The 23,655-nt window shown below is 40.2% G+C and overlaps 1 protein-coding gene across 2 annotated transcripts in view; it reads right to left on the bottom strand.

Annotated features, from left to right (window-relative positions):
• Positions 1 to 23,655, bottom strand: part of EPG5 (ectopic P-granules 5 autophagy tethering factor) — a 123,682-nt gene that overhangs the window by 20,219 nt on the left and 79,808 nt on the right. For both annotated transcript variants that reach the window (XM_057526387.1, XM_057526388.1), the window contains exons 29-36: positions 23,335 to 23,491; positions 14,121 to 14,315; positions 12,871 to 13,084; positions 10,062 to 10,210; positions 8,911 to 9,112; positions 7,367 to 7,439; positions 5,891 to 5,994; positions 22 to 197 (exon numbers count right to left, since the gene is read on the bottom strand). In XM_057526387.1, the coding sequence (XP_057382370.1) occupies positions 22 to 197; positions 5,891 to 5,994; positions 7,367 to 7,439; positions 8,911 to 9,112; positions 10,062 to 10,210; positions 12,871 to 13,084; positions 14,121 to 14,315; positions 23,335 to 23,491 (1,270 nt within the window). The remainder of the gene's footprint in view (positions 1 to 21; positions 198 to 5,890; positions 5,995 to 7,366; positions 7,440 to 8,910; positions 9,113 to 10,061; positions 10,211 to 12,870; positions 13,085 to 14,120; positions 14,316 to 23,334; positions 23,492 to 23,655) is intronic.

The following is a 23,655-nucleotide window of genomic DNA, read 5'->3' as shown; positions in this document are numbered from 1 at the left end:
CATAGAGAGTGAAGGGCTTACCTTGAAGAAAGCCTCCATGAGCATCTGGTCAGGATGCAGGTCCCTCCATGGGAGTTTCTGGTAGGCACTGTGAAAAGCATACAGAATGAACTCTGGCATTTTGGGTGCTGTACATGCTTCACAATAATGCATCAGGTGTAACCGAAGGGCTCCGTCATCACCGGGCAAGAGCTTGTCTAAAATTGAAAAAGAAAATATAGCTGAAGACCTTTTGGTTTATCTTTAAAACAAATAAATAAAAAACTAACACAAAACATAAATTTGAACTAAACGTCTAAAACCTAACGTTCTCAATAATCACCCAGTTTCAAAGATTTTCACATACCAGGGAAAAACATGACGGCAGAGTAATAATAAAGAATGGTAATTTACTTACTTGGGTAACTGGTAGGAGCAGCTGGTGTGAGGGAGATGGCAGGGGTGAACAGTTTTTCTCTAAAACTCCTAAATATATGACTTTTTAACTCAAATACACTTCCACAACCACAACCAACTCTAGGCATCCCTTCAGTCTGTTGCCTTCAGCATAAATTCAGTCTCAAGCATTTGACACCTCATTCTTTTGGCACCTTGGAGAAATCGAATGTTCCTCAAAAGGAAATGTTCCTCAAAAGGAAATGTTCCAGGGACTTCCCTGGTGGCGCAGTGGTTAAGAATCCGCCTGCCAATGCAGGAGACACGGGTTCGATCCCTGGTCCGGGAAGATCCCACATGCCGCAGAGCAACTAAGCCAGTGTGCCACAACTACTGAGCCTGTGCCTAGAGCCCGCGAGCCACAACTACTGAGCCCACATGCCTAGAGCCCGTGCTCCGCAACAAGAGAAGCCACCGCAGTGAGAAGCCCACGCACCGCAACGAAGAGTAGCCCGCACTCGCCACAAGTAGAGAAAGCTCATGCACAACAACGAAGACCCAACACAGCCTAAATAGATAATTTTAAAAAAAAAAAGGAAATGTTCCAAATGACTAAATCTTAACCCTTGGTGCAGTAAAACTAGACTGTTAACTGTCATTCAAGTAAGTCACTCTAAAACAAATTTCACACTCTTCTGTAACCTGAATCACTCAGTATTATCCTCACGAGTATCAATTACTTTAGTGCCCTCAGGAGCATTTAGTCTGAAACAAATTTTTTCAGACTTTCTGGTTCTAAGCAAAGGAATGGAATTTGGTCAAAGAAGAGAGAGCCACATACAACGAGAGCAGAAACCTGATGGGAGTTTCTCAACACGGACTTTTGAAAAATGACTAATGAGCATCAACACACGGTACCAGTCAACTTATCACTGCTAACATTCCTGTGCCCTCAATCCCCAGTCCTCATGAAACAGTGACGTATGTTTTTAACAACCTTTTAAGACAGGGGTGAAGAGTAGCATTTGTTTAAATATGGATAAAAAAGATAGTTTTGTTTAAATTAGGATGGATATGTAGGAGAAGATGTCTAGGAGGTAATCTCTTAGGACCAGGCCGAGCGTCTCTAGTCCCAGCCCAGACACAAATAAGTTCTGTGACCTCAGATGAATTCATTTTGCTTTTCAGGTCCTCATTTTTCTCATCAATAAAAACAGAGAGCTGAATCAGACGATCTCACTAAAAGGCTATAATTTAATACTTCTTCATCTTGCTGTGCACAGTTCTTCTGTTTCCTTTCTCTGAATTGAGCTGCCAATTCTTAATGTTATCTGTGTGCTCTCCTATTCCTAGGCCACTTTTTTATTTTATATACATGGGCCTGTGAGAGTGCTTGCACCTTTAGACTAAGAAACTAAATAATAGCCTTCGTGACAATAATTTTATGCTGAAATATTTGTCTCACTATAAATATGTTGTGGATGGTAATATGCAGCTAGAAGTCTACCTTTCCAAAAGAAGAAAAAAAAAAGTGAGTGCTATTAGGATTTCATGTGTTACTCACCGAACCAATACTTTTATCAAGTAGACACTCAGAGTACAGCACTGTCCTAAGTCTTGGGTTGGGGGGAGATAAAAAGAAGAATGTTTCTGTGCCTAGAGTTTATATCTTATAACGGGGGTGGGGGGAGGGGGGAACAGGGAGGAGATCAGATATGTAAAAGGGCAATCAAAAATACTAGATGGGGACTTCCCTGGTGGTCCAGTGGTAAAGAATCCACCTTCCAATCAGGGGACGTGGGTTCGATCCCTGGTCAGGGAACTGAGATCCCACATGCCGCGGGGCAACTGCGGAGTAACTAAGCCCGTGTGCCACAACTAGAGAGCCCGTGTGCACCGCAGCTACTAAGCCTGTGTGCCCTGGAGCCAGTGCGCCTCAACTAGAGAGAAGCCCGCGCACCGCAACAAAAGATCCCGCGTGGTGCAACTAAGACCTGATGCAGCCAAATAAATAAATAAATATTAAAAAAAAAAAAATGCTGGATGAGGTACATCCAGACAATGGTATATTAGTCAGCACTAAAAAATGAGCTATCAAGTCTTGAAAGACATGGAGGAACCTAAGTGCATATACTAAGCGAAAGAAGCCCATCTGGAAAGCTGCATAATGAATGATTCTAACTATATGACATTCTAAAAAAGCTAAGACTATGGAGAAAGTAAAAGAAATCAGTGGTTGCCAAAGGCTGGGGTGGGGGAAGGATGAATAGACAGCACAGAGGATATTTAGGGCAGTGAAACTACTCTGTATGATACTGCAATGGTGGACACACATCATTATACATTTATCCAAACCCAGAGAATGTACAAGCCCCAGCATGAATCCTAATGTACTATGGACTTTGGGTAATAATGTGTCAGTGTAGGTTCATCGGCTATAACAAATGTACCGCTCTGGTGGGGGATGGTGATAGTGGGTGGGGAGGGGGCTATGCATGCGGAGCAGGGAGGTAAGGGTATATGGAAACTCTCTGTGCTTTCTGCCCAGTTTTGCTGTGAACCTAAAACGACACTAAAAAAAAAGTCTATTTTTGTATATATATAAAATATTGGATGATATATTATTTTATATTATAACATATATATAATTGCTATATATATTTATACATATTATAATATATAGTCTACTATCTGATATGTTATCTACTATATATATTGTATATAAAATACTGGATGACATATTGTTAACTCCAGGACTCAGTGCCACATAAACACATGGTAGCCACGGAGGTGCGCCACTCAGATCTCCCTTCAAACAGAACTTGCCACAGATCAGGCCACAGCACCTTCAGCACCTGAGTCGAGGCCATCCTCCTCCCAGGGAGCCCTCAGCCAACAACTAAGCACAGACCTCGCTGCTTCCGCCCAAGGTAGGATCCTCAATAAAGAATCTTCGCACTAGAACTCCCTAACCAGCTGGCCAATACTTTCTCAGAGCTGCCCTGCAGGCTGAGGCTCTTCCTACTCTCCCTTTCACGGGTGTTAGGCCTGCACCAGGGTCTGAAGGCTTTCCTTGCCCACCCTTATTCCTCTCCCTCTTATTTTCACAGGCATTACCCCAAATAAATCTCAGCATTCTGGCTCCATCATGGCGTCTGCTTCCCAAGGATTCAAACTGCAACAATGTGCTATAAAGATTTAGAGGCAGGAGAGAAATGTATGCATATAAACAGATATGCAGGAGAATATAAAGGGCCCGAGGCTTCATCCAGGTAGTGGAATCAGCATAAGCAAAGAAGTGGCAAAGGGAAGATCCAAGGACTTTCAGGGAACAGTGAGTAGAGCAGTATGGCTGAATGGAATGCTTCCATAAAAAAACCATCACATAATGTTGAAGTGCTCTGAGCCAGACACATTTGAATGCTGAGCTAAAACATTATTACATTTAAAAGTTTCTGAATAAGAACATAATAGCATACAAACAGAATTTTTGGAAAATCAATCTAGTAAATAGGCAGGAACAGAAATGAGATAGGAAGGACAGTTAGGAGGCTACTGCAAGAATCTGGGTTGGGTGGACCTAATATCCTTACAAGCCTCCCAATACAAAACATTTAGATACACTAAGTAAAATACAACAACTCTGAAAATGCACAGCTACATACATTCAGTGGAAGAAAAGAGGTCAGAAGCAGAGACTAGGAAAGCAGAGTATTAAACTGATGCCTCAGTTGCCCTGGGGCTGTTTGCTTATGTGGGGTTTTTAACAGCACAAGGAAACAGAAAACAGTATCTTCTAAGGACTACACCCTCACTGAAAGGGCAGATAAGGGGGGAGGGGAACGGATCTTCTCTGCCTTAGCCTGGACTGGGAGTCAAGGAGGCAAGAAAGGTGATTGTGATAACTGAGTATGGGGTTTGATTTCATGTATCTGTGTAATGTGAGAAACCCAAAGCCAAGGAATTACACACAGCCAAATGGCAACAAATGCAGATCTTCTCTGGAGGCATACACCCTCATCCTAGTCCTCATGGAATTTCCACAGATAAAGTCTCTCTAAATATGGGCTCACAATAGAAAATTACAAAATACACAAGGAAACAAGCCTCTGAAGGAACATCAAACAGAAGCATGAGCCACCCACCAACAGAAACTTGAGCTGATGGAATTACTGCATACAGCTCATAAAGGAAAGTAAGTATGTTTAAACATTTTAAAGTAATAAAAATTGAAATTTTAAATTAAAGAAAGAAGGTGCTATCAAAAAGGATCTGGATAGGGACTTCCCTGGTGGCGCAGTGGTTAAGAATCCACATGCCAATGCAGGGGACACGGGTTCAAGCCCTGGTCCAGGTAGATCCCACATGCCGCGGAGCAACTAAGCCCGCAAGCCACAACTACTGAGCCCGTGTGCTACAACTATTGAAGCCCGCACGCCTAGAGCCTGTTCTCCACAACAAAGATGAGCCACCGCAATGAGAAGCCCGTGCACCACAATGAAGAGTAGCCCCTGCTTGCCGCAACTAGAGAAAGACCGCGCACAGCAACGAAGACCCAACACAATCAAAAATAAATAAATAGGGGCTTCCCTGGTGGCGCAGTGGTTGAGAGTCTGCCTGCCAATGCAGGGAACACGGGTTCGAGCCCTGGTCTGGGAAGATCCCACATGCCGCGGAGCAACTAGGCCCGTGAGCCACAGTTACTGAGCCTGCGTGTCTGGAGTCTGTGCTCCGCAACAAGAGAGGCCGCGATAGCGAGAGGCCTGTGCACCGCGATGAAGATTGGCCCCCGCTTGCCGCAGCTGGAGAAGGCCCTCGCACAGAAGCGAAGACCCAACACAACCATAAATAAATAAATTTTTTAAAAAATGCAAACCTTTAAAAATAAATAAATAAATAAATAATATTTTTTAAATAAATAAATATTTTTTAAAAGGATCTGGTTAAATTTTATAAACAAACATTACTTCTAGAAACTGAAATGAAAAATTCAATGGATTTTTTTTAAAGCAGACTAGACATAGCTGAAGAGATGGTGTAAGCTGGAAGAGAGATCTCAAGAATTTGCCCAGGGGAATTCCCTGGCAGTCCAGTGGTTAGGACTCTGCACTTTCACTGCTGAGGGTGCAGGTTCAATCCCTGGTTGGGGAACTAAGATCCCACAATCCACTCGGTGTGGCCAAAAAAAAAAGAATCTGCCCAAAATGAAGCAGAAGAAAACACAGCCAAAAAGTGAAAAGTCACAGAAGATAGAATGAGGTTCACCATGGAGGAAAGACAATATTTGAAAAGAGAAAGCCATAACTGATAACACTCAGCACTACCTCCCGAAAAAGATAAGAGGTTACACACTTCACACTAAATAATTGTATGGATGACCTTTCTTTGGTCAAAGATGACAGCCTACCAAATAAAGTAAAAGTAAATAAAGTAGGAAAGCAGAGGCAAAAGATTAACTGAATTACTTAAGGAAAAAGTGAAAACTAACCAGAGACATGATATAACACCTTCCTACCTTTAAAACTCTGGTGCAATGAGTCAATGCAATCAGTGAACAACTGCACGATGCTTGAGGCCACCACAGCATCACTCTCCAGCCAGGGGTAATGTCGTTGGCTGCTTTAAATAAAAGAAACACACACTTAGAAAGGAAACACTATGATTAAATTATTGTACGTCCCAGAGTCTGGGGTTTGCCTAAGTTCTAGAAAACTCTGTGTTATGTAGCCCTAAGACACATTTAGAGCACTTTAAAGACTATAAATTCCTGGAGGTGAATTGTAGCTTTTAATATCAATCATATAATTTTATTTACTTTCCTTCCTAACTTTTATTCCAATGTAATTAAGTTTCAGAAGTGTGCTATCTAAATAACTATTAAATTAACACCTTTTACAACACATCCAATTTATGCCCGTAAACCCATCCCTTGTGTATCTTGGTTACATTTCCAGTGCCTTAGAAGACAGCTTTCTCTACCTAAAGCATGGGGGGTGAAAAGTCATGTAAAAACAGATGGTCAAAAATGAACAGAGAGGAAATAACCAAAGGATAAATTCTTTATATGAAATTATTAGTTTCTGAATCTGGTGTAGAAAGTTCAATATAAAAATAAATTCCATTAGTTCTTCCTGGAAATAAACAGGAAACCTAAATTATGGTAAGCAGTCTCACGGTCACCACAAAATCCTGAAGCTTGTGGATTGTCTAAGGATAGCCCTCTGGGAAAAGCAAACACCCAGAACTTTTTCTGTTTCCCTCAATGGGCTCTTGAAGCAGCCTGGATGATACAAACAATCTGGACATGGGGGTCAAAGCTCTACCCTGGTCCCAGTCTAGCCCTCACCAGCTGTGGGATTTGAGCAAGACATTCAAGTTTTCTGAATCTCAGGATCAGATTAATTCATACTTATGAAAACACTTTAAATACTGTGATATATACTGTGTAATTCTTACAGAACTCTGGACATCTACCTTTTGTTTGCTTTTAGAGGATAAAAGACTCGTAAGGCAGCTCCTTGCATTTGGACAGCTCTACACCTCTGTTTTAAATGCTTGTGAAATAATGCTTTCATTTAGTTGCAGAGTTCATGTTAAAACAGCAATTCCCACCCAGTAATTTGAAAGCCAACTTAGTTCCAAAAAAATAACTGATACTAGGTAAAATCAAGTTAGCCTCATATTTTGCAGTGTTATATTATCAAAACCTAATTCAGGAGAACAACATCCGTTTTTCTGAAATTAAATACCAACCTCATTCAACTTCTTTATTGTGGAAAACTGGAAATGAGTGTCCAGTTTTGCTTCAAAATCAATAGCTCTGATCAATCAGACTAACAATTCCACAAACAGAAAATGTCTTAAGTTTACTTTGTAAAGAAGCGTTCTCTAAATTTAAAATCAAATCTGTGAATCATCAGCTGGACCAAAACACCGTCAGAACTTTGTCCATAAATTTTAAAGAAATTTGAATATCAGAAAAACTATTTACCTTTCATTGTCCTCTAAAACCAGTATCCATGGCTTAAAGAGCTGGACGATGACTGAATGTAGGGATCTTAGCACTAAAACAAAGCAAAATTTTTATTGACAAGAAACAAGCCCATCAAATGGAGATGGCCAACAGGCACATGAAAAAATGCTCAACATTGCTAATCATCAGGCAAATGCAAATCAAAACCACAATGAGATATCACCTCTCACCTGTCACAATGGCTATCAGCAAAAAGAACACAAATACCAAATGTTGACGAAGATGTGAAGAAAAGGGAACCCTTGTACACTGTTGGTGGGAATGTAAATTGGTGCAGCCACTGTGGAAAACAGTATGGAGATTTCTCAAAAAACTAAAAATAGAACTACCATACGATCCAGCGATTCCACTCCTGGGTGTATATCCAAAAAAAACAAAAGCACTAATTCGAAAAGATACTATGCACCCCAATGTTCATAGCAGCATTATTTAAAATTGCCAAGATATGGAAGCAACCTAGGTGTCCATCAACAGATGAATGGATAAAGAAGATGTGGCATACACGCATACACACACACACACACACACACACACACACACATATACACAATAAAAAAGAATGAAAATTTTCCATATGCAGCAACATATGGAGGGTTTGGAGGGCATTATGCTAAGTGAAATAAGTCAGACTGAGAAAGACAAATGCTATATGATACCACTTATATGTGGAATCTAAAAAATAAACTAGTGAATATAACAAAAAAGAAGCAGACTCACAGATATAGGGAACAAACTAGTGGTTACCAGTGGGGAGAGGGAAGGGAGAGGGGCAATATAAGGGTAGGAGGTTAAGAGGTACAAACTATTAGGTATAAAATAAGCTACAGAGATATATTGTACAACACAGGGAATATAGCCAATATTTTATAATAACTATAAATGGAGTATAACCTTTAAAAATTGTGAATCACTATATTATACACCTGTTACTTATATAATATTGTACATCAACTATACTTCAATTAAGAAAAAGGAGAAACAAGTCCACCCTTTGTCAAGATCATTGATAACTATATAGAAAATCTACTTATTATCTGTATATTCATAAACCTATGGTGACATACAAACAACATGTTTAATATAACTAAACATGTTTCAGTTTTCATTTGCTGCAATGAAATTTCTTAAATTGAAGAAGTTTTATTATAACACAATGTCATGGACAATTTTATAACATGCATTTTTTAAAAATAAAAACTTAAATACTCTTAATGAGATAAATAATAGGAAGAAAGAGTTGGAGACTGAAACCTATCTCTTTGTACTTCACCTTACAAAGGAGAGGCAGAAACACGCTGAAGCAAGCACCCACTGTGTAAGTGAATATAGGTATGACACATATATGGGTTCACACTTATACTGTGTATTTCCTATTTCTTCTTCATGACACTCAGATATACAGATTTATCACCAAGTTTTAAATCTCTTAATGTGTCTATTCAAGTCTCTTCTAATGGAAGGTCAGAACACCTAAGCTCCACGTTGCACTAAAGGCATATTACCTGTTTTGCTGCTGGCAGATGGATCTTGGGCCAAGCAGGCCATTTCTGAGTCAAGCAGTCTTTTTACAAGGTAGCCCAAGAGTATCTTCATATCTGCCATGTAAGGACTCCATTTTGAGAATAAACCAAAACTTTTAAAGTCCAACGTGGATAACCGAAGCTTATAAAAAAAGTTTGAGAGCCAATGTATAGTCTCCATTACCTAGAAAAGAATGACCGGTTTAAAAAATGCTTACTGAATATCTACTTTCAGTAGAATACTACAGTAGACTGTGATGGAGGGCTTTGACTTTGTAATCGAGTTGCAAAGGTATATAGCATATGAAAAGTAAATCAGCAGATTTCAAACTCCTTTTCTAAAGCAAAGGAACCCTTTTTTCAACTAAATTCATGTGGACCCACATCATATAAAATTGATGAAGCTGAGAGCTCTGTGGAACACTGCGTGAAAACCTGCTCGAAGGAGCCAGTGAAGCAGGAGGGTTAAGGTGGGGAGGCGAGGTACACACAGGGGCTGGGGCTGGGCTGTTCCTGAACAGAGAGGCAAGAATCAGACTCTGAGGTATGAGAGAAAGCTGATCCAGGCACAGGAGGCGGGTGCGGGTCGGGGTAGAGGGAACGGGAGATGACTGACAAAGGAAAACACAGGGCTCTTAGAGATAAAAAGATGCGTTGTTAGATATAAATTTTAAATGTGTTCCAGTTGTTTAAAAAACATACAGGGCTTCCCTGGTGGCGCAGTGGTTAAGAATCCTCCCGCCAGTGCAGGGGACACAGGTTCAAGCCCTGGTCCAGGAAGATCCCACATGCCGCGGAGCAACTAAGCCCGTGCACCACAACTACTGAAGCCTGTGTGCCACAGAGCCCTCAGGCTGCAACTACTGAACCTGCGTGCCACAACTACCGAAGCCTGTGCACCTAGAGCCCGTGCTCTGCAACAAGAGAAGCCACCGCAATGAGAAGCCCGCACACCGCAAGGAAGAGTAGCCCCCGCTCGCCGCAACTAGAGAAAGCCTGAGAGCAGCAACAAGGACCCAATGCAGCCAAGAAAAAAAAAATTTTTTTAATAAATAAATTAAAAAAAAAAAAAAAAACTACAAAGGAAATGGAAAAGAAACGCGCAAAAACTTCAGAGACCAAGAGCTACACACCTGCTTGTCTGACAAGAGAACATCCGGAGAGCTCTGAAGCACCGTGGTCTCAGCAGAAGCTGCCCCCTGCTGGCAGCCTGGGACGCAGCAGCCCAGGGCTCTTAGGGTGGCTTTCCAACACTCGGGGCTCAGCAGCTGCTCAGCAGAGCCTTACCAGGCAGGGACAGAGGACAGCAAGTCAGCATCCTTCACAAACTAACTTTCAACTTGAATCAAAGAACACATGTACTTTACAAATGAATGAGTATTAAATAAAAATCCAAACCAAATTCATAAAGATCTGTGGTGCAATGTTCATTGCAGCTCTATTTACAATAGCCAGGACATGGAAGTAACCTAACTGTCCATCGACAGATGAATGGATAAAGAACATGTGGCACATATATACAATGGAATATTACTCAGCCATAAAAAAGAACGAAACTGAGTTATTTGTAGTGATGTGGATGGACCTAGAGTCTGTCATACAGAGTGAAGTAAGTCAGAAAGAGAAAAACAAATACCGTATGCTAACACATATATATGGAATCTAAAAAAAAAAAAAAATGGTCATGAAGAACCTAGGGGCAAGATGGGAATAAAGACGCAGACCTACTAGAAAATGGACTTGAGGACATGGGGAGGGGGAAGGGTAAGCTGGGACAAAGTGAGAGAGTGGCATGGACATATATACACTACCAAATGTAAAATAGATAGCTAGTGGGAAGCAGTCGCATAGCACGGGGAGATCAGCTCGGTGCTTTGTGACCAGCTAGAAGGGTGGGATAGGGAGGGTGGGAGGGAGGGAGATGTAAGAGGGAAGAGATATGGGGATATATGTCTATGTATAACTGATTCACTTCGTTATAAAGCAGAAACTAACACACCATTGTAAAGCAATTATACTCCAATAAAAACGTTAAAAAAAAAAAAAAAAGATCTGTGGTGAAGAGACCAAAGTTAAGAGAACCTATTGAAAGATCTGTCCACATGGACACTTGACTTTCCGTACTCCTGATAACCCTACAGGTAGTGAGCACAGCCGAGCCATCTGAGCTGGAATCTGGCGGGGGACTCCCACCTACCAGCCCCTGACTGGGGAATGGTAAAGGTGCCATTTTCCTGGCTGGACAATGTGAGAGAGACAACAAAGGACCCATGGTGCAGAATTGCAACTGCAGAGTCTAGGCTCTGTTCAGGAGGAATCTCTTACTAGCCCCTAAAAGTCCACTCCTACACTGGGCAAAAGCTAAAGCAACACAGAAACAGTATGCAAAAGTAGAGACTACCAACCAGCACTCTGCTACCTGCAAAACTGACTTCCCAGAGGACAGGAATTATACACCCTCAGGTCCTTTCCCCCCAGAGGTGGCACAAAGATCAACTAGGACAACAGTGGCTCATAGGGGCTGGTCTGAGGGGAAGGATGATGAAGTCAGCTGCACTAGTGGGTGGGAGGTACCTAGGGGACAGTGAAGGGTCTGTGTCCCAATAGCTACTGCGGTCTGGATCTTAGGGCAGAGACCTGGAACACAGCTACAGGTGTGGAGTCATGCACGCCTAGAAGATGTCAGTGAAGCCAGGGAAAATTGCAGTGGGCTCACCCAGGGCAAATCAGACGAGCAAAGGATGAAGCCCTGGGAACACCGATACGGTGGCCAGGGAGGGATGGAAACCAGGAGGCTGGAGGTTATGGAATCTGACAGAGGCGGTACTGTTTTCTTAAGCCTGTAACTGAATTACTTTTCCTGGGAAATAAAAATTTCCTGCTAAATCCAAGTCAATGGTTGCCTATATAAACAATTTACAATCTCTTTAAAAGGTTTCAGGGAAAAAACCCACAATATATGCTTAACCAGTTTTGAAAATTTAGGGCAAAACTTAGCTATGCAAATGTGCATTAAAAATTATACAAGTATATTTCCCTACCACCATTCTCCACGCACCCTGCAACTTGCCTCTGTAGGAAACAATGAACGTTTTGTAGTGCTTTGAAAATGAGACCATACATTTCAGTATTCTTCAGGTAGTCCAATACAAAGATCATTAACTTATTCATTATACTATTTCTATGATGTAACACAAAGACTTGACATAAAGCAAAATTTAGTTTTCCATTACATCTATAAACAGTATGAAGGTCAGATGAAAAAAAGTAAATACTATCTCATTTTTCAAATTTCAATAAAATTCCTGCCTAGTGAAATTCCAAAAATAAAAAAGCCTACACTCTTTATTTCTCCTCTGATCTCCAACACTCTGATGGAAAACTGCAGGAGGGGGACAGAAACAGTGGGAATTTGGAAAATTTAATGCTGCTCTCTTTCTCTTGGATAATATAAATACAGTGTATCATTATACAGGGATAAAATTCATTTGCAAAAAACAAGAGTCAAAAAATTAGGGGGGAAAAAGACTAAATTTATCCACCATTTTGGAACTATAGAGAAACCAACCAGCATATTAAGCATACTGTAAAGGAGCAACTTCCTCCTCTTCCCAAATCTACAGTCACCAGAGTAAGCAGGCCCACCCCAGTTCAGGACAGCTGCAAAGTCGAGGTAAAAAGGTGGGTGCACGACTCCAACCCCAATGTCTAAGAGCTGTCTTGCCCAATTAGGGCCCATTCTGACATTTAGGACAATAACTGACCATTTTTACAGACAGCAACCTTTTGGGCATTGTTCATTGAGCACTTTGGGTGAAGATTAGTGATTCTAAACTCCTGCATACTTGCATTATTTTTACATTTTTGGATGACATCTGTAGAATGGTAAATGTCATATTAAACATTCACTGTGATCTAATCAGTCACAATTAAGGCACTTACTTTGCATCAGCAGCCTCAGAATGTCACTGTACTGGTCAGGGAACTGGTAGAGAAGAAGGTAAGTCCAGTGCTTACAGAAAAGATTAAATGGCATCAAAATATCTTCATCTGGTTCAAGGCCCCAGGCAGTAAGTGCCAAATGAATGGACTCCAGAAGCCTGGTACGATCAGACAGAGGAGGTTTAGTGGCGTTTAACCATTGCTTAAGATCGAACTAAAAAGAAAAGGAAATAAGAAGCAGTTTTATTTATACTAGAAAATTAATTGAAATAGAGAAAATTATGTGCAAATTTAGTTTGAAAGTCAAAGCTTACCTAGCATTTAGCTTTTTATAAAGATTGAAACAAAAATTTATATACTTAAAAGAATCTAGGCAGTTCAGTAACTGACAGTACCATTATGCCTCCATCTATACTTCAGTCTCTGGGATTGCAGAGGCAGTTTTCTCAGCCCTGCATGCTTTATTGCAATTTAAAAATCTTGTTGTTAAGTTTTCCCTACAACACAAGGATCAGAACTTCGTAGTTCTTCTTCACTGGTCATAGTGCCACAAACAAGCGGCCACTTTATGGAACTATCTCCATCTAATGGCCATGTTTCAAAGAGTGCATCAGTTAGTGAAAATTCAGAGTATTGATATCACCTTCCAGAATCCCAAACTATAAAACATGGTCTCCCCCATTACAAACTGAGATCAGTCTCCAGGTCCTAAAAAATGCCCAGGTTTTATGACTCACAGATGTCAGAGAAGTACGACTGAAGGCAAAATAGCTAAGGCTCTGAAATTCTCAACTGGTTAAGTAAATTCATTGCCTTGGTCTGAGTTAATATTCTATTAGGAATAAAACAAAGGCAATTTGCTTAGATTGGGCTTATTCTAAATATGAGACACTCTGACATATTACAACTCAATTATCAAACACAATTAAGGCATACATTCAAAAGAAGGATGTACTAAATTATTACTATGAATATTTCAAAACTGTATGAAGTTTTTAAAGAGAGTTTGGGAATGGGAACTGGTCCTTTTTACACTACATGAGTAAGACTGTCCTATATAACAGAATCAGCGCCCCCAGAAGCAGCAGCTCTGGGATGCTATTTGAAGATGATATCAAATGTGAAAATGGCCTGTCAGTCTCCAGTCCACCTGGAGACAGAGCTCCGAGGGCCGTGCATTTCTGTGGAGCTGGGAAACAACAGCAGTATCTACGTTTCAATGACAACAGCAGGACTGAATGACAGCTCACCTTGGTCAGCAGCATGAAAATCATATCACTGTTGTCCTCACTCAGAAACTTCACCACTTTCTCATACAGCTGTATGAACTCCGCAGGCGTAGCGTTGGGAGTAAAGAAAGGAGACAAGAGAGAGCAGAGCCTTCTGTTCTTCAGAATGGTCTGAAGGACTTTTCTGCATTCTGATTTAGTGCCACTTATAAACACCTTGAAAGAATTAAAAAGGGAGAATGTCATTAAATTCTCCCCTCCCCAACTTTTACTTAAGCACCCAAGTTTTAAGGAATAGTACATAAGGCAAATAGCATTTTTTCTAAATGAGAATATGAAACAATCAAAAGAAATCTAAAATCAACATCGATAAACCTGTCACTTCCAATGTAAGTGATATTAAAAATTCTGGATAATCCATTCATTTCATTTGGACACACCAAAGAAAATGTTTAAAAGATTAAAATATTGGGATAATCTGAATCTGGAAATTTGCAATGTACCCACCATGATTGCTAAGTGATTCTGCATTACGTCAAGAAAAAAAACTTCTAGGTTACACATTTTATTGAGATGTGCTTTTAATACTTTGAAAAAGCTAATTTTCACAACTAATATACACACAAGATAACCTCACCTTCTTGTAACTTGGTTCTAATGTTTAAAAGTACTAGAATATAAGTGAATATTTAAATAATCTCAGAGTCAGGAAAGCTTTCATAAGCTTGACCAGAGGCAGAAATAATAAAGGACAAGACTGATAGATTTGAATATATAAAAATTTTTACTTCAATATGGCAAAAAGCATCATAAAATTAAAGAAAAATGACACAGTAGAAAAATTATACCACATTCCAGGTACCAGGTTACCAGTCTGAGGAGCTCTTTCAAAACAATCAAAAAACAAGAAACTCTCCAGCAGAAAACATGCAAAGGACAATACCAGAAAAATCACACAAAAAAATTATTAAACAGCCAATAATCATCTGAAAAGTCAGGCAACTGAACAAGTACTTAAAGAAATACAACTTAAAATAATCACAAAGTACCACTTCCCCTATTAGATTAGCAAGACTTATAAAGAATGATCATTCCTAATGTTAGTTCTAATATGGAGAATAATAAACTCAAACCCTGCTATTATAATGTAAATAGGTACAAACTTCCCAGGAGGACAGTATAATAATATACATCAAACGCTAATCCTTTTGACATAGCAATCATACTTCTAGGAAATTATCCTAGGAAAAACAGCACAATAATTTCACAAAGATATGTAAGAATATTTAGCTCAGGCTTACCGTAGCAAAACAAACAACCTACCTAAGTATTCATCCAGAGGGCACTGGCTCAATACATTACAATATATCTATACCATGGAACACTATATATTAAATACCATGATATAGGTCTGTATTTATTATCAAGAATAATGTCTAAAACATGTGTTTGAATGAAAAAAGCAGGTTATAAAACAGCATGTGCTAGTTATTAACTGTGTATTTTTACATATACACACATAAACTAATAGACATAGATACACAAGACAAACTATAATGATATGTTAGCTATGTAACCAATATCTCCAGATGAGGATTGTGAGAAATTTTTCTTCTTTATACTTTTTTTTACATCTTTATTCGAGTGTAATTGCTTTACAGTGTTTTGTTAGTTTCTGCTGTATAACAAAGTGAATCAGCTATATACATACGTAAACCCCCATATCCCCTCCCTCTTCCGTCTCCCTCCCACCCTCCCTATCCCACCCCTGTAGGTGGTCGCAAAGCACAGAGCTGTTCTCCCTGTGCTATGTAGCTGCTTCCCACTAGCTATCTATTTTACTTTTGGTAGTGTATATATGCCAATGCTACTCTCTCACTTTGTCCCAGCTTACCATTCTCCTTCCCCGTGTCCTCAAGTCCATTCTCTATGCCTGTGTCTTTATTCCTGTCCTGCCCTTAGGTTCATCAGAACCATTTTTTTTTTTAGATTCCATATATATGTGTTAGCATATGGTATTTGTTTTTCTCTTTCTGACTTCACTCTGTATGACAGACTCTAGGTCCATCCACCTCACTACAAATGATTCAATTTCGTTTCTTTTTATGGCTGAGTAATATTCCACTGTATATATGTGCCACAGCTTCTTTATCCATTCATCTGTCAATGGACACTTAGGTTGCTTCCATGTGCTGGCTGTTGTAAATAGTGCTGCAATGAACATTGTGGCACATGACTCTTTGAAATATGGTTTTCTCAGGGTATATGCCCAGTAGTGGGATTGCTGGGTCATATGGTAATTCTATTTTTAGTCTTTTAAGGAAGCTCTATACTGTTCTCCATAGTGGCTGTATCAATTTACATTCCCACCAACAGTGCAAGAGGGTTCCCTTTTCTCCATACCCTCTCCAGCATTTACTGTTTGTAGATTTTTTGATGATGGCCATTCTGACTGCTGTGAGGTGATACCTCATGGTAGTTTTGATTTGCATTTCTCTACTGATTAGTGATGTTGAGCATCTTTTCATGTGTTTGTTGGCAATCTGTATATCTTCTTTGGAGAAATCTCTCTTTAGGTCCTCTGCCCATTTTTGGATTGGGTTGGGGTTTTTTTTTGATATTGAGCTGCATGTATATTTTGGAGATTAATCCTTTGTCAGTTGCTTCGTTTGCAAATATTTTCTCCCATTCTGAGGGTTGTCTTTTCGTTTTTATGGTTTCCTTTGTTGTGTAAAAGCTTTTAAGTTTCATTAGGTCCCATTTGTTTATTTTTATTTTTATTTCCATTTCTCTAGGAGGGGGGTCAAAAAGGATCTTGCTGTGATTTATGTCGTAGAGTGTCCTACCTATGTTTTACTCTAAGAGTTTTATACTATCTGGCCTTACATTTAGGTCTTTAATCCATTTTGAGTTTATTTTTGTGTACGGTGTTAGGAAGTGTTCCAATTTCATTCTTTTACATGTAGCTGTCCTGTTTTCCCAGCACCACTTATTGAAGAGGCTGTCTTTTCTCCTTTGTATACTCTTGCCTCCTTTATCAAAGATAAGGTGATCATATGTGTCTGGGTTTAACTCTGGGCTTTCTATCCTGTTCCACTGATCTATATTTCTGTTTTTGTGCCAGTACCATACTGTCTTGATTACTGTAGCTTTGTACTATAGTCTGAAGTCAGGGAGCCTGATTCCTCCAGCTCCATTTTTCTTTCTCAAGATTGCTTTGGCTATTCGGGTCTTTTGTGTTTCCATACAAATTGTGAAATTCTTCGTTCTAGTTCTGTGAAAAATGCCATTGGTAGTTTGATAGGGATTGCACTGAATCTGCAGATTGCTTTGGGTAGTACAGTCATTTTCACAATGTTGATTCTTCTAATTCAAGAACATAGTATATCTCTCCATCTGTTTATATCATCTTTAATTTCTTTCATCAGTGTCTTATAGTTCTCTGCATAAAGGTCTTTTGTCTCCTTAGGTAGGTTTATTCCTAGGTATTTTATTCTTTTTGTTGCAATAGTAAATGGAAGTGTTTCCATAATTTCTCATTCAGATTTTTCATCATTAGTGTATAGGAATCAAAGGGATTTCTGTGCATTAATTTTGTATCCTGCTACTCTACCAAATTCATTGATTAGCTCTAGGAGTTTTCTGGTAGCATCTTTAGGATTCTCTATGTATAGTATCATGTCATCTGCAAACAGTGACACCTTTACTTCTTCTTTTCTGATTTGGATTCCTTTTATTTATTTTTCTTCTCTGATTGCTGTGGCTAACACTTCCCAAACTATGTTGAATAATAATGGTGAGAGTGGGCAACCTTGTCTTGTTCTTGATCTTAGAGGAAATGGTTTCAGTTTTTCACCATTAAGAACAATGTTGGCTGTGGGTTTGTCCTATATGGTCTTTATATGTTGAGGTAGGTTCTCTCTATGCCTACTTTCTGAAGAGTTTTTATCATAAATGGGTGTTGAATTTTGTCAAAAGCTTTTTCTGCATCTATTGAGATGATCATATGGTTTTTATCCTTCAATTTGTTAATATGGTGTATCACATTGATTGATTTGCATATATTGAAGAATCCTTGCATTCCTGGGATAAACCCCACTTGATCATGGTGTATGATCCTTTTAATGTGCTGTTGGATTCTGTTTGCTAGTATTTTGTTGAGGATTTCTACAGCTATGTTCAGAGATATTGACCTGTAGTTTTCTTTTTTTGTGACATCTTTGTCTGGTTTTGGTATCAGAGTGATGGTGGCCTTGTAGAATGAGTTTGGGAGTGTTCCTCCCTCTGTTATATTCTGGAAGAGTTTGAGAAGGATAGGTGTTAGCTCTTCTCTAAATGTTTGAAAGAATTCGTCTGTGAAGTCATCTGGTCCTGGGCTTTTGTTAGTTGGAAGATTTTTAATCATAGTTTCAATTTCAGTGCTTGTGATTGGTCTGTTTATATTTTCTATTTCCTCCTGGTTCAGTCTCAGAAGGTTGTGCTTTTCTAAGAATTTGTCCATTTCTTCCAGGTTGTCCATTTTATTGGCATAGAGTTGCTTGTAGTAGTCTCTTAGGATGCTTTGTATTTCTGCAGTGTCTGTTGTAACTTCTCCTTTTTCATTTCTAATTTTATTGATTTGAGTCCTCTCCCTCTTTTTCTTGATGAGTCCGGCTAATGGTTTATCAATTTTGTTTATCTTCTGAAAGAACCAGCTTTTAGTTTTATTGATCTTTGCTATTGTTTCCTTCATTTGTTTTTCATTTATTTTTGATCTGATCTTTATGATTTCTTTCCTTCTGCTAACTTTGGGTTTTTTTGGTTCTTCTTTCTCTAATTGCTTTAGGTGTAAGGTTAGGTTGTTTGAGATTTTTCTTGTGTCTTGAGGTAGGACTGTATTGCTATAAACTTCCCTCTTAGAACTGCTTTTGCTGCATCCCATAGGTTTTAGGTCATCGTGTTTTCATTGTCATTTGTCTCTAGGTAATTTATGATTTCCTCTTTGATTTCTTCAGTGATCACTTGGTTATTTAGTAGCATATTGTTTAGCCTCCCTGTGTTTGTATTTTTTACAGTTTTTTTCCTGTAATTGATATCTAGTCTCAGAGCGTTGTGGTCGGAAAAGATACCTGATACGATTTCAATTTTCTTAAATTTACCAAGGCTTCATTTGTGACCCAAGATATGGTCTATCCTGGAGAACGTTCCATGAGCACTTGAGAAGAAAGTGTATTCTGTTGGTTTTGGATGGAATGTCCTATAAATATCAATTAAGTCCATCTTGTTTAATGTGTCACTTCAAGTTCGTGTTTCCTTATTTATTTTCATTTTGGATGATCTGTCCATCGGTGAAAGTGGGGTGTTAAAGTCCCCTACTATGATTGTGTTACTGTCAATTTCCCCTTTTATGGCTGTTAGCATTTGCCTTATGTATTGAGGTGCTCCTATGTTGGGTGCATAAATATTTACAATTGTTATATCTTCTTCTTGGATTGATCCCTTGATCATTATGTAATGTCCTTCTTTGTCTCTTGCAATAGTCTTTATTTTAAAGTCTATTTTGTCTGGTATGAGAATTGCTACTCAGCTTTCTTTTGATTTCCATTTGCATAGAATATCTTTTTCCATCCCCTCACTTTCAGTCTGTATGTGTCCCTAGGTCTGAAGTGGGTCTCTTGTAGACAGCATTATATACAGGTCTTGTTTTTGTATCCATTCATACAGTCTATGTCTTTTGGTTGGAGCATTTAATCCACTTACATTTAAGGTAATTAGCGATATGTCTGTTCCTATTACCATTTTCTTAATTGTTTTGGGTTTGTTTTTGTAGGCCTTTTCTTTCTCTTGTGTTTCCTGCCTAGAGAAGTTCCTTTACCATTTGTTGTAAAGCTGGTTTGGTGGTGCCGAATTCTCTTAGCTTTTGCTTGTCTGTAAAGGTTTTAATTTCTCCATCGAATCTGAAGGAGATCTTTGCTGGGTAGAGTAATCTTGGTTGCAGGTTTTTCCCTTTCATCACTTTAAATATGTCCTGCCACTCCCTTCTGGCTTGCAGAGTTTCTGCTGAAAGATCTGCTGTTAACCTTATGGGGATTCCTTTGTATGTTATTTGTTGCTTTTCCCTTGCTGCATTTAATATTTTTTCTTTGTATTTAATTTTTGATAGTTTGATTAATATATGTCTCAGCGTGTTTCTCTTTAGGTTTATCCAGTATGGTACTCTCTGTGCTTCCTGGACTTCATTGACTATTTCCTTTCCCATGTTTGGGAAGTTTTATACTATAATCTCTTCAAATATTTTCTCAGACCCTTTCTTTTTCTCTTCTTCTTCTGGGACCCCTATAATTCGAATGTTGGTGCATTTAATGTTGTCCCAGAGGTCTCTGAGACTGTCCTCAACTCTTTTCATTCTTTTTTCTTTATTCTGTTCCCTGGCAGTTATTTCCACCATTTTATCTTCCAGCTCACTTATCTGTTCTTCTGCCTCAGTTATTCTGTTATTGACTCCTTCTAGAGTATTTTTAATTTCAGTAATTGTGTTGTTCATCATTGTTTGTTTGCTCTTTAGTTCTTCTAGGTCCTTGTTAAGTGTTTCTTGTATTTTCTCCATTCTGTTTCCAAGATTTTGGATCACCTTTACTATCATTACTCTGAATTCTTTTTCAGGTAGGTTGCCTATTTCATCTTCATTTATTTGGTCTTGTAGGTTTTTACCTTGCTCCTTAGTCTGTAACATTTTTTTGTTGTTTCATTTTTTTTTTTTTGATGGGTGGTGCTGTATTCCTGTCTTACTGGTTGTTTGGCCTGAGACGTCCAGTACTGGAGTTTGCAGGCAGTTGGATAGAGCTGGGTCTTGGTGCTGAGATGAGGACCTCCGCGAGGTCTCACCCCAATTGATATTCCCTGAAGTCTGAGGTTCTCTGTTAGTCCAGTGGTTTGGACTTGGAGCTCCCACCACAGGCGCTCGGGCCTGACCTCCAGCCTGTGAACCAAGATCCCATAAGCTTCGTGGAGCAGTAAAAGAGAAAAAAGAAAAAAAGGAGCAGTACAATATCAAAGAATAAAAAACAAACAGAATTAGAAAGACAAAAATTATATTAGGAAAAATAAAACTATAACTGAAACAACTGCAACAAGGTAAAATAAAACCACAACAGAAAAAAGAAAAAAAAACTAAAAAAAAAAAAGGGCGGGGGGCGGGGGGGCAGGGAGGGGGGAACAAGCCAAAGGAGAGAACAATAACAAAGTTTAAAGAGTAAAAGAAAAGTAGAAAAATAAAAGATTTATTAGGAAAAATAAAAATATAAAAGAATTAACAACAATGAATCAACAAGGTAAAACAGAACCCCAATCTAAAAGAGGAATAAAGGAAAAAAAAAAAAAAAAAAAAGCCTTGGCTATGGGGGCAGAGTTTAGGCAGGGTGGAATTTAGCCAGGGGTGGGGTTTAGGGTGGGGCGGGACCTAGGCAGGTGGGAGATGACATTTGAGCGTGGGGCGGGGCCTAGGCTCAGGACCCATGCAGCCAGAAAAGGCCTTGGGGGTGGGGCCTAGGCGGGGCGACGTTCAAGCGTGGGGCAGGGCCTCTGCTTAGGACCTGCGCAGAAGGGGAGAGGCAGCACATGGAAAGGAGGGCCTCTGGAGTGTGGAGTTCTGGAGTTTGTAGGTAGGGCCCTGGGTGAGGGTGTGTGGGTGGGGTTTAGGCCCAGCGCATTGGAGGGGGTCTCTGAGTGTAGAGGTGGGGCCCTGGATGGGGGTGTAGGGGCGGGGCTTGGGTTCTGCGCAGCAGGAGGGAGGCTCTGAGGGCAGAGGATTAGGCCCGGGAGCCCAACAGGCTTCCCGGTGCCTAAGTGGATAGGGAAAGCGCTGGCCCCGTTCCCTTCCGTTCCTTCATGCCCCTCCCCCACCATCTCCCCCAGGGTCTTCCCCGTCGCAGCTGGACCCCTAACCGTGGGTGGGTCCCGCTGGGTGTAAGACTCCTCCCCTCCCCCAGCTACCCCTTAGGGATGCCGGTCCCGGAGGTCTGGCCTTTACTTTTGCTCCTCCTTCCCTCCCTCCCACTCCCTCAGGACCCACGTGGCTGGAGGGGGCCTAGGTGAGCAGAAGATCAGGCCCGGGATCTCAGCAGGTTCCTGGGGGCCCAAGTGGGCAGGGGAAACCTGGCCACGCTCCCTTTTGATCCTCTGCCCTCCCAATCATTCCCCAATTCCCCCCTTTCCCTTCCCCCAGCCGCTCCTCAGGGGCACCACTCCCGTCCCACCTCCACTTCTCCTCCCCCTGCACTCCCCCCACACCCCACGTCCTGCCCAGTCGCTGGGGGTTCCTCCCGTCCCCTTAGGTGTCCATGGTCCCCCTCTGGTGCCTGGTAGGTGCCCTAGTTGTGAGGAGACGCAAATTCCGCATCCTCCTAGAACATCATCTTGACTCCGTCCCCTCTTTACACTTTTTATGCTGTCTGTATTGCTTACAATAAGCACTCAACAATTTTATAATCAGGCAAAAATCTATTCTAAAACATCTATTTTAATATCTGCTCAGTATCACCTCCCTAAAAGTATCCAATAAATAGGTACTTATTTAATTGAATTTGGGTGAGAGTACCTGATTAATTAGTATTTATATGTTTTCCAGCAAGTGGCATTTCTTGCTTTTATGACACATTTCATAAATCTGCATGGATACAATGCCCCTGCCCTTGTTAAATATCCATATATTTAACAATAAGTCAAATAAGTAAACAAATGGTGACTAGCAACTGGGAGGCAGCGATGGACAGGTGGAGCAAGCACGGAATGTTGAGTCAGACGACCTGGGGTCCCTCTCAGCTCCAGCACTCACCAGCTGTATTCCTCAGGCAAGTCACTTAATCTTTTAGAGACCAGTTTTCTCATCTTTAAGATGGGAATGCTATCAATCACACAGAGTCACTGTGAGGGTGAAATAAAATAATGAATCAAAAAGAATTTTATAAACAATAAAGAGCTTTGGTAATACCACTGTTAACACAGCATAAGATAGAATCTGATGTCTCCCCAGAGACTTACATATATTAATAATTTAATATCTCTTGTATGAAAAGCAGAATTCCATATCAACAATTCCAACGACATCTTGAGAAGTCAGCAATTCAAAGGGGCTTCTGACTTAGGTAAGACTCTGAACCTATAATATAAGTGTGGAGTCAACCCTGACTATATCTAATGAGGACACTGTAGGGACTCATCATATGTAAATAAGGCTAAAAACACAGGATTACCTTACCTGTCCCAAGATCTCAATGCATGAAGTAAAGAACTGCCTTGTGGGAGGATGACGCTGGGTCTCATCGCTGACGTAATCCACAACAGTAAAGAAGAGGCTGATGCCAACCTTCTGAACCCCAGGGGTGGGGTGCGACTGGTAGGCATTCACTAAGGCCCTGTGGGAAAATGTAGGTAAGGCTATTGGTCTACAGTAAGAGAATCCAGACCCACAGTGTTTCCCTGATACTCTACATTTCTCAGGCAATATTCTTAAGAGTCCTCAGAGCCCCATATGAATGTCACTTTAGAAATATTTCACGGGATAGCTTCCAACTTGACC

Source organism: Balaenoptera acutorostrata, chromosome 13 (genome assembly GCF_949987535.1).
Source record: "Balaenoptera acutorostrata chromosome 13, mBalAcu1.1, whole genome shotgun sequence".
Taxonomy (NCBI): domain Eukaryota; kingdom Metazoa; phylum Chordata; class Mammalia; order Artiodactyla; family Balaenopteridae; genus Balaenoptera; species Balaenoptera acutorostrata.
This window is presented reverse-complemented; position numbering and strand designations above follow the sequence as displayed.